General features: G+C 51.1%; 2 protein-coding genes across 5 annotated transcripts in view; one reads left to right on the plus strand and one right to left on the minus strand.

Annotated features, from left to right (window-relative positions):
* The window catches only part of CUNH3orf84 (chromosome unknown C3orf84 homolog), a 23,571-nt gene extending 22,436 nt beyond the window's left edge, over positions 1–1,135 (plus strand). The window contains 2 exon segments of the mRNA XM_008853270.1: positions 261–314; positions 719–1,135. Coding sequence (XP_008851492.1) covers positions 261–314; positions 719–1,135 — 471 coding nt within the window.
* Positions 1,136–1,921: 786 nt separating this feature from the next.
* Positions 1,922–7,662, minus strand: Klhdc8b (kelch domain containing 8B). Of its 4 annotated transcripts, none has more exons than XM_008853194.3 (6): positions 7,182–7,662; positions 5,757–6,268; positions 3,882–4,046; positions 3,346–3,570; positions 3,147–3,248; positions 1,922–2,763 (listed from the first exon to the last, which is right to left on the minus strand). In XM_008853194.3, exons 2-6 carry the CDS (start codon positions 6,130–6,132, stop codon positions 2,567–2,569), a joined length of 1,065 nt encoding a protein of 354 aa, XP_008851416.1. In that variant the 5' UTR covers positions 6,133–6,268; positions 7,182–7,662; the 3' UTR covers positions 1,922–2,566. The 4 variants fall into 4 exon arrangements, with proteins under 4 accessions (XP_008851416.1, XP_017658723.1, XP_017658722.1 ...); XM_017803234.2 differs by having other exon boundaries at positions 1,925–2,763; positions 3,346–3,591; positions 7,438–7,659; XM_017803233.2 differs by having other exon boundaries at positions 1,925–2,763; positions 3,346–3,591; positions 7,182–7,332.
* Between the last annotated feature and the right edge of the window lie 3,519 nt (positions 7,663–11,181).

An 11,181-nucleotide genomic window follows, 5' to 3' on the forward strand; every position in this document is an offset into this window, starting at 1 on the left:
ACAATAAACTGCTGCAGAAGGATCCTGACTTGTCCTCCCGCGTCGTTCTTGCCGGCGAGACGGAAAGCGGTCGGGGACACTTGGAGTGTGTTACTACTTTCATTTGTCTCTGCCCTTTTGGTGTATTGGTAGTTTAACAATTTATAAGTGGTGGCTCCTGCAGCTTCCCCCGATGATAGGCCCTGATGTACTACCTGCAGGAGAGGATAAGCATGGTTTGCCACCCACCTGCTTCATCTTCCTTCTCATCTTCTTTCAAGGAACCTGCACGACAGCACTTCTCCAAGCATGACAACCGCACTTCCTTTGACAAAGTGAGTACTGGAAAGAGGAAGAAGGAGGAGCCCCTGCCTAGGTCGAAGTTGAGGACAGAGTGGAAAGGATAGGAGGGTGCAGAGGATGAGATCTTCAGGAGAACAAGGGTTCCTTAAACAGGTCAAACAACATCTATTTCCTTAACAACTTTTTTCCACTGGGATAAAAGCCCATTCCCCAGACAAAGGCAATTCTGCCTTGGTTTCCTTGGCTAGCTTACCAGTGTGCAAGTATCCTAGGAATCACTGACTACTCAGGGGCTTCATGCTAGAATGAGGATGCAGGGTACAGACCAGGGAGGCCTGGCACAGTCCAGGCATAATCAGGCAGACTTGGAGTTAGGTAGGGCCTAAGCAATTCCTGGTGCCAAGACTGTGGGCCAAGGGCCCGTACTATTGAGAAGGGCCCCTACTCCCTGCTACAGGGAATTAGAAGATGGAAAGACCTAGAATGTCTGTGGAAGAGACACACTTTTCTGCACTGGGCACCTTGTGAACTGGAGATGAGCCAGCAGGGGCCTCTGGAATCCTCCTATCAGACTGATTTCCAGTCAGACATGGGACTCAGTAGCCTCCCCCAGTGCTTTGTGCACTTTATGCAGGTCTAGCTTCCCTATGCCAATACCACCTATGAGCACAACTTCTGCCAGCCATCCCGGGGTGTCCATTGTGGTAGCACCAAAGAAAGATCCCAAGAGCCAGTCACTGCTATACTGCCTGACCTCCCTGGGATCCCAAGGCCCCAGCTGCTGCAGCACTATTTTCATGCTGGAGTTTCTAAGTGTTTAAACTGGTCCCAAGCATTAAACAGTAATAGTTGACATAGCAGCCTGTCTGTACTTACAGCCCAAGATGCATCAGGGGCCTGTGAATATGGTTTTCCCTGCTTACTACCAGGTCCTGTGCCTGGATCCCATAACATCTGTGTCCATGATGTCTTTGTGCTGAGCTAGGGAGGTGCTGTCCAGGCAGTCTTTTCACTAAGTGAGAAGGAATAAAGCCTGAAGAAGACTCAGAGTCCAGGAAGGTTGCCATGACAATAGGTAGATTCTAGGGACCCAGTAATTGCAGCCTCTTGTTTTCAGTGCAGCTGCAGGGAAAGTGGAACCTGAGGCTCCTACTACTGAGCAGTAAAAGCTGGAGGGAGAGGCTAGGGCTGGTAGCTTCCTCCAGGAGGAACCAGATGACTTGAAGAGTCTGGCAGATTATCCATTCAGTCCTACCCAAGAGATGCCTGCCTTATACTTGGGACACAAGGAAACTGCCCCAGCTACTACCTCCACTGAGCCACTGCTCCCTTTAGAGGTAGCAGAAGCGCTAAGGAGCGGCTATGTGACTTGGATCTGGAGGTTATCCTAACCCTGTGAAGTCTTACTGCTTTTGGAGCTCTTCTCTGATCATCAATGACCCCAACATTTAAGAAATCCTCCGTCACATAAGGCAAAACTTGAGGCTTAAGTGGAGTTGAAACACCAGGTCACTTTAGGTGAAGTTGCCAGACTCAAGAGGCTTCCTTAGGACCCTCATCCCTGGGAAAGTTGAGGTCTCCAAAAGAGACTCTTTCAGCTGAAAGAGAACATGGGAGTCCACAACAGGAGTCACACACCAGATTTTAGCAGTACTTTTACTTCTACATCAAAACTCCCTGGGTCCTCACAACATCCCTGTGAGGTAGGTAGGGCAGGAAGGTTTCAGAGATCCCCATTTACAGATGAGGATGCTGAGGCACAGAGAGGTGAAATGACTTGCCCAAGGTCACACAACCATCAGTGTAGACGGCCCAAAGCCAACATTCTTCTGGTCCTCTAATAGTCCCCACATTCTATTTCTTCTGTGTCCCCCCACACTCTCTGAATACTCCTGGGGTCTATTGGGACCCTCAAGGCAGGCTAGAAGCTAGGGCTTTTCCAGAATGACCACTGGAATGGGCCTGCTCAATTCTTAGTGCCTATCCTGTAGAATATAAAGCCAACAACACTCTTTCCACTTCCCAGTTGACAAGAGGGCCTAGTAAGTTCTAGGGCATGGGTGGAGCTAAGTACAGTTCATGAATGGATGGTGATAAAGGTAGGTGTGAATATGTGTGTCCTGTGCTAAAGACAAAGGCTCCCCCAACCCAAGTTCCCAAGGCAGTGACTCAAGTGCCCTCTCCTATTGCCTCCCTTATCCTACAGAGCCATGGGGAGCTCCCTCAGCAGCAAAAAGGAGCCAGAGTTCTGTTTCAGCTCTGGTAGACAGGTCCCACCAGGCCTTCAGACTCCATCACGCAGACACAGTGCCTCCACAGCTTGACTGGGGCCCTGGGCTACACCCCCAATAACAAATAGCCGGGGCCCAGCCTGCAGGCTGGAACAAGAGCATCGGGCTGTGGGCATGGCAGGCAGTGTCTCCCAACGTCGCCGTGCAAGACTGAAACTCTCCACAGAGCCCAGAGGGCATGGCTGGTTTCCTGAAGGAAGGAGATAGATGATAGTCTGGGGCTCCAGTGCTCCCTTTACCCAGAGAATGGCTCAATAAGTACTACCCCAGGTTGGACTATCAGTGTCTTGCCCAAGGTCATAATTTGTTCATTCATTCATTAATTCATTCATGCTTTGATACTGACTTGGTCACATTCCTGCTTCAGTCTTCTAGGCCCCTGCTGATGTAGGGCCCTCAGTCAGGCACTGGGGGACATTCTGAGAGTTGGGCCACCAGGCAAACCACAATGTCCCTACTTTATGGATGAGGGAAGAGCTCACAAAACTCTGATCCCTAGAGCCTAGAGAAGAGGGTTCTCCTGCTAGAAGGAACTCCTTGTTCCTTCTTTTCCTCAGCCCCACAGAAACTTACCAAGACCCCCAATAGCCACGATGTTGCCCCCAAGGGAGCCAACCACAAAGTCAGCCCTCTTATCCCTCATGCGCAGGCTGCGAGGCAGCTTGGTCCAGGACCCTGCAGGAGAGGAAACGTCAGATGTATGCACACACACGTTCACACAATGCTCTTCCATCCCATGGAGAGTAGGATAGCCAGAACAGTCATTGCTCACCATGCTCCAGGTCAAACATCTCCACTGTGTTGACAAAGTGTGGGCGGGAGTAGAAATTGTGGGGCCCAGGCTGCTGCAGGCCACCCAGGCTAAAGACGCTTCCTTCAGCCATTGCACAGCCAGCAAAGGCTCGGCGGCTCGGCAGGCTTGGGTGCCGGGTCCATGTACGGGTCTCCAGATCAAAAGCTTCAAAAGCAGTCACTGGAAGCTTGCCCTGGCGGCCTCCTGTCAAGGGAATTGGGGCACCTAGGAGGGAGCCCAGGGAGCTTGGTGCAATCCTCATTTGCCAAGTTGAGCTGTCTACCCAAGCCTCCCACACTTAGCTGTGTAAACACGTTCTCATAGATCATCCATGAGACCCCATACACCTTTAGGCACTGAATTTTCCAACCCCAGTAGGGCCACCAGAAAGGTCTCAGATTACCCCAACAAAGCTTCTCAAATCTCAGACGAAGAACTGATCCCTAACCCAGCCAATCTAGGGGGAAACAGATATCTAGGCTCTTTTCCCTTTTCCCACATCCCCCAGCCCTTACCCAGGACATAGATCTTGTTCCCGTGCAGGAAGGTGGAGGCCCCGTAGCAGGGTGTGGGCATGGAGGGTAGCGAAAGCCAGCAGTCCCGGCGGGGCTCATACACCCGTACCTGGGCCTGGGGGGCCGTGTCAGGGCCCATTCCCCCCAGAGCATACACCATGCCATCTGCACAGAAAAGAGTAGTTCAGACTGCACCCGAGCCTGGCCAGGGCATCCCACCTTGACAGCTGCCTTGGTTCAAGCCCAGGGGTGGAAAGAGACCCACTGTCTGTTTAAAATCCTGTTACCCATCTTAAGTGGGAGCTAGGAGAACTGGGATTCCAGCTTTGGCCTGGGCCCCTTCAAGTGAAGAGCAGGAGGCAGCAGATCTAATTATAATCCAGTATGGTCTCCCTAGAGACGCTATGGCAACCAAGTCTGGCATCCAAGCAAGCTGGCCTGGACTGGTGGTCAGACCTAGAGGCCACAAGATGGGAGGGCTCCTCTAAGTGGGGAGGGGAGGAGGTTTAAGCCAGGAATGGAGGGTATAAGATCTGCTCAGCATGAAGCTATCTGGGTAGGGAAATGAGGGGATCAGCTGAGGAAGGGCATAGAGCTGGGAGAGGAGCTTGGACCTGTAGGATAGAGGTGCTGGCCTTCAGCCCCAGTAGCCTAGACAGCACCTCTATTCCATGCTGTTTCACTAGAGTAGATTCTTGCTTTCTGTTAGGCCCTTAGAGTCAGTGAGGGGCATGTCTAGAGGCCTATGGGTGATGTGCCAGGCAGCTGGGGGCTTCCATGGCAACCATTCCAAGTCTGGTTGGCTTTTGTCCACATCAGGATCCCTGGTGTTCAGTCTGTGTGGGGGGGGGGGGGGTCTAAGCACTTAAGCACTTGCTGGGCTCTGAGCCAAAGCCTTGCTCCCCTCCTCCATTCCAGACTATTTATAACCATGAGAGTCATTAGGCCACACCCCCCCACTGTCTCTTAGTAACAAAGAATGGGACAGGGTAGTGGCTAGGGTCTCCCACCTTTCTGAGGACCAGTCTGGGCTCTGACACCCACCTCGTAGCCCAGAAAAAAAAAAAAAAAGCAGTTAACAGCGGGGGTTTGTAAGTATAGCTTTCCAAGTCTGGTTGGCTTTTGTCCCCCATATGGTCCGTGGTGGTCAGTCTGTGTGGGGGGGGGGGAGGTCTAAGCACTTAAGCACTTGCTGGGCTCTGAGCCAAAGCCTTGCTCCCCTCCTCCATTCCAAGGTTGTGTGGTTTTTGTCCACATCAGGATCCCTGGTGTTCAGGCGGTGTGGGGGGGGGGAGGTCTAAGCACTTAAGCACTTGCTGGGCTCTGAGCCAAAGCCTTGCTCCCCTCCTCCATTCCAGACTATTTATAACCATGAGAGTCATTAGGCCACACCCCCCCACTGTCTCTTAGTAACAAAGAATGGGACAGGGTAGTGGCTAGGGTCTCCCACCTTTCTGAGGACCAGTCTGGGCTCTGACACCCACCTCGTAGCCCAGAAAAAAAAAAAAAAGCAGTTAACAGCAGGGTGCTATAACCTTGCTCCCCTCCTCCATTCCAGACTATTTATAACCATGAGAGTCATTAGGCCACACCCCCCCACTGTCTCTTAGTAACAAAGAATGGGACAGGGTAGTGGCTAGGGTCTCCCACCTTTCTGAGGACCAGTCTGGGCTCTGACACCCACCTCGTAGCCCAGAAAAAAAAAAAAAAGCAGTTAACAGCAGGGTGCTATAAGCTAGGAAAGAGAGGATACAAGAGGCAACGCCATGTCCAGGGTAGCACCTATCCAGTCTCTGAGGATAAGTACCAAGTGGGGAGAAAAGAAAATGAAAGCTTTTGTGGCACCTGAAGGAACTTCCTTGATAAGTCACTCACCTCTCTCCACAGTTGCAACCCCCATGGATGCTTGAGGGAGGGTGGCCCGACGTTCCCAGCGGCCTTCATCAGCCAGGAAGGCCTCCACAGCAGCTACTGGGCTTTGGACCTCATCCACACCACCCACCACTAGCACCTGCTTACCCAGAACCACAGCAGCTGCACCAGCCCGGGCAGTGGGAAGGGGTGCCAGTGCTAGCCATGTGTGTGAGGCCATATCCAGTGTCTCAGCAGTGTCCAGAGGTAACCCAGCCTGGCCACAGCCCCCCAATACTAGCAGGTGCCCATCCTGGTGTGCCACTGTGCCATATACCCGGCAAGTGGGCATGGGGGGAAACACCTGCCAAGCAAAGGCCCGGCCACCTCCTGCAGCCATCTCATTCACTGCCAGTGATAGGCCATGCTATCTGCTTAGGCTGTGGGCCTCACTAGGGGGACATGACAAGGCCTCATCTTGATTCTGCCAATGGTGTAAGGGTGTATCTGACCAGTCCAAGGGACCTTGACTTCACCTGGAGGAGAAAGGGAAAAATAAAGGATCAGAGCCACTGATAAGCCCCTCAGGAAATAGATGCACAACATATAGCTGAAGGCAGGGAAAACCCAAAATCACTGGTGAGAAAGGCAAGGGAAGGATCCCCTGCCCCACTGACTAGCACACCATTGGTGGAGAATCTTCTGGAGTGGGACAGTAAGCAGACCTCAGATACTAAGACAGCTTCCTCACTCCTATTTCCCCACCCTCTGCCCTAACCACTAGCAACTAGCAACTTGGTCAGTCTGAGTGGAAGAGAAGGCAAATGACTAGACCTGACTCTCCATCTTAGTGCCCTTCCTTACCCACAAGTCTTATCTTGGTTCTCTACAAGAGAGGAGTCCAGAATCCTGTGTATACTGGCTTCTAGTGTGCTTTGTACAACATGGGCTCAGCCATCAGGGTCTCCCACCTACAGTCCTTACAACAAGGAACATCCCATTCCACAAGGTTCAAACATTCAACCAGCAAAAAGCCAGAGTCTGGGGTGTATGGGACTCAGGAGGACGGATACCAGGCCTCCACACTCCCTTTGAAGCCCATCCTCAGGGGTGTGCCCATGCCAACAGGCTCTCTGCTGCTCTGGCAGTGGGGGTGGGGGTGTGTTACCTCTTGACTACAAGATTTCAGGGTTCCTGAATCCAGGGTTTTTCCTGTAGGAATAAACATCTGGACTTCTGGGTCCCCTAAGAGCACATCCCTCAAGTTTCTTAGTCTCCCCTTTGCAGTGTGGGGGCTCCACTCTCAGTCCCTGGACCTGTCAGGATGGCCTCTTGGCCTCAAACTTACAGCTCAAAAAGAGGGGGCGGGGGGCGGATCTGGCTAGTGAGCTTAAAGCTCTCTGCTTCATGCCCCAAACTTCCCCTGAGCGCGGCTCCCGCGGGACTCACCGGCTGAGTCTCTGATGTCGCGGGGGCACGGGATCCGCCGTTCCGCCTCCGCTAACGCGGGCTGTGGCTAGGGCTGAAGCCGGGCTCCGGTGGGGCTCCCGCACCGCTCCGGCGTGGGGCGGGGCTGGACCGGGTCCGCCCCTCGCTCCCCCCCCCCCCCAGACTGGGGGAAACCTCCTCCTGCCTTAACTCTGAACATGCCATGGCAGGAATAGGGCGCTCCGAACCACTCTCACACACAAACGAACCGACAAACCTGTATACGGACACCCCGGGCCTGCCAGGATTTGGGGTGTGACCTCGGGTGATGGTAGCAATGAGGCAGCGGCGAGCGGCACAACACGGGTACGGCGGGGGAAAGCGGTCGTTCCGAGTCGGACCCAGCCTAGGTGCAATGGGCCGGGCGCTAGCTAGTGTAACCTGGGGGTTTTAGGGCTCGGAGCCGCCCATCACAACTGAGCTTGGACGTGGCCAAGCACGAGCTTCGCGGCGGCGCCCCCTGGAGGCCACTCGGGGCTAGAGCCTGGGTCCCTGGTTGGGGGCCGGTCAGCTTCCTTCCCCTAACCAGGACACAAAGCAGGATACATAGAGACCTGTAGTAGGTGGGGTGGAGGCACAGAGTGTGCTAGCCCCAGGACCTTCTCTACAGGGAAGTAGGTTATTCTTGGTTAGATCTGAGCAGGTGATGAATTAGAAAAATCAGAGGCCAGAGGCCCCAGAGATGGGTCACTCTGGCCTCATCCTCTAAGTCCTGAGATTGAGGCCTGAGGTGATCAGTCGATCTTGAAGGTACAGAGCCTGCCTCTAGCCAACTTTGGGCTCAAGTGAAACCAAATGGGTGTCACAAAGACCCACCTACCTCAGATTCAAACCTTGACCCAGCCTGTCTATTGAACATTCAGATTATTAGGCAAGTCATGGAGGGCCCTGGGGGAACAGCTCCTAGATGTCTTTGCCTGCTTTGTTCCCCCCACTTCATGTACAGTGTTTGTCTTCCTCAAAGCAGATCTGGAGACAAAGACACAAGTGCATATAGCTAGTGTGGGAGGTAAAGCCAGGAGGCACCAGCAAAGGAGTAGCAAGGAGACAAGGGAAAGCAGCCAATAAAGAAGGTGTCATCAGTCAAGTCACCACTATGGGTAACTGGGACCAAATCCTGCTGGGGATTCTGGGAGCTGATGTAGGAACATGGACTGCACATTATTACTGCTCCCAAGAGCAAGTGGAACTAAGGCGCTCATTCTCAAATCCTCATCAATCATCTCTTGAGAGCTGTTTGGGAGCATTAATACTTTGGCCTGCCTGACTGATAGTCTGCCCATGGGTGGATCCTTCCCCATGATTAAAGAGAGCCTTCAGCTTTTATCAGTGGTTGGCAGTTGGATTTGGAGGGCATGAACAGAAATGGTGGTGCCAAGACTGGTAACAGACTATCCAGATTCAAAAAGGCTTCCACTCTCACATTACTTGTTCCACTCCTCCACTTTCTCCTCATTTGGTGTCTACTCTCACAGGGTACACTGCCCTACATGTACCTTCATCTTTACCAATGCCTCCTTTCTTTTTAAGCCTCCTTCCTTTTCCTTCCCAGCAGTTAACCACTTACAAACTATCTGCCTTTCAGTATTTCCTAGCACCTCCAGTCCCTGTAATCCCCTCTTGTTCATCTCCAAATTTCAAAGCCCTCTGTCTTCACAGGCTTCAGTTCACCTCAGTCTATGGGCACTTCTTCCTCAAAACTGCTTTTGAAACTACTGGTTTTAAGACAAGGTCTCATGTAGTGCAGCTGATTGTGAACTTTCTACATAGCCAACCATGTCTTTGAACTTCTGATCTTCCTGTCTCTACCTATCAAGTGCTGCTGGGATTACAGGCATGCATACCATGCCCAGTTTATGAAGTGCTGAGGAACAAACACAGGGCTTTGTGCATCCTAGGAAAGCATTCTACCAACTAAGTTACATTTCTATATCTCTAACCTCCAAGATTGCTATTTATTTATTGCTATTTTTTGGTCTTTTTGAGACAAGGTCTCCCTGTAGCCCCTGGAACTCACTATGTAGAGCAGACTGGCCTTGAACTCACAGAGATCTGCCTGCCTTTGCCTCCCAAATGCTGGGATTAAAGGCATGTGCCACCATGTCCTGCACACTTGGTGACCTTTTAAAAGCAAGCTTGGATGCTGGGCATGGTGGCACATGCCTTTAATCCCAGCACTCGGGAGACAGAGGCAGACAGATCTGTGAGTTCAAGGCTAGCCTGGTCTACATAGAGAGCTCCAGGCCAGCTGAGGCTACAGGGAGACCCTGTCTCAAAAAGACAGAAAAAAAAATCACATGTGTATTAGTCAAGATTATCTAGAACAGCATTGACAAAATGAGTTAGATTGGTTTAGTTACTTGGTCCATGGACCTAGGTGTCTTAGCAGTCCCAATCTAGCACTGAAGGACTGGAAGATTCCTGGAGAGTCACTAGTCTTCAGTCCACATTGGAAGCTCAAAGAATCTGGGTTCTGATATCATTGAAGGAAAGCAGTAGTGGCAGTGGCAGCAACAGTGTAGATGAACTGGGAGATGAACTGACTACTGTCACAAGAGGGCAAAAAGCAAAACGTTTCCCATCAGACCTCCTTTTATCTGGGTTGCCTGAAGAAGGTGCTGCACACATTTAGAGTAGGTTTTCCCACTTCAAATAACCTCATCAAGAAAATCCCTCAAGCTGGGTGTGCTGGTGCATACCTTTAATCTTATCACTCCTGAGGCAGAGGATCTCTGTGAGCTTGAGGCCAGCCTAGTCTACATAGTGAGTTCTAGGCCATTCTACATAGTGAGACCCTATCAAAAAAAAAAAAAAAAAAAAAAAAGAATAGGAAAAAGAAAGAGAAAACTCTCAAGCATACCCAGCAGCTTATCTTAGTTGATTCCAGATCCAGTCAAGTTGACAACCAAGACTAACCATCACACCATGTAACACGATACAACTAAGACTAGGGAGGCTGGAGAGATGGCTCAGCAGTTAAGAACACTGACTACTCTTGCAGAGGACCTGGGTTTGATTCCCAGCACCCACGTGGTGGCTATGAACTGTCCTTAACTCCAGTTCCAGGGGAATCTGAAGCCCTCTTCTGACCTCTGCAGCATTGCCCGACGGGTACACTCACATACATGCAGGCAATATACTCATACACATAAAATAAAAATAAAATATTTTAAAAAACAACAAAGACTAGGTTGTCCCTGTTGTCTTTGTCTCAAGTGAAATTTTGCAGACACTTCAAAGTTTAAAACCCTTTGTGACCTTGGATTCTTCTTGGCTGCTTGTTTTGCCTCTTAAAATATTTTGCAAGACTTTCTCACCCTTCCGAGGGAGTAGCTCAAGATTTAGCCCTATAATTTAGCTCTATAGTTTAGTGACACCTTGTCTCAAACTAGGGACATGAAGCTGTGAAGCTAGCTCAGTTAGTAAAGTGCTTTGTCAGGTTTTGAGGCAAATCCCTTTACCTGTCCAGTCATCTCACTACCACCTCTCAACCGTGTATGTTAGGCAGGTCTCTGGACCTCATCATTTTGACTAGTCTGAGATTCCCTAGCACTACTCCCCACACTCTGGGATTCCAGGCAGGCCACCATACCCACCTGCTTTTTATGTGTGTTCTAGGGATTTGAACTACAGCCCTCTTGCTTGCAGGGCAAATGCTTTATCTGCTGAGTCATCTCCCCAGCCTCTTTCCCAGAGATTCATGTGGTGGAAGGAAAAAATTGACCCATGAAAGTTGTACTCTGACCTCTTCATGAGTGTTGCAGTATGTACATGCACAGACACAGACACACACACACACACACACATAAATATAAAAATAAGCTGGGCGTGGTGGTGCATGCCTTTAATCCCAGCACTTGGGAGGCAGAGGCAGGCGGATCTCTGGGAGTTCAAGGCCAGCCTGGTCTACCTAGTGAGTTCCAGGTCAGCTGGGGCTACAGGGAGACCCTGTCTCAAAAAG

Source organism: Nannospalax galili, unplaced genomic scaffold (genome assembly GCF_000622305.1).
Source record: "Nannospalax galili isolate Female #2095 unplaced genomic scaffold, S.galili_v1.0 scaffold786, whole genome shotgun sequence".
Lineage (NCBI taxonomy): Eukaryota > Metazoa > Chordata > Mammalia > Rodentia > Spalacidae > Nannospalax > Nannospalax galili.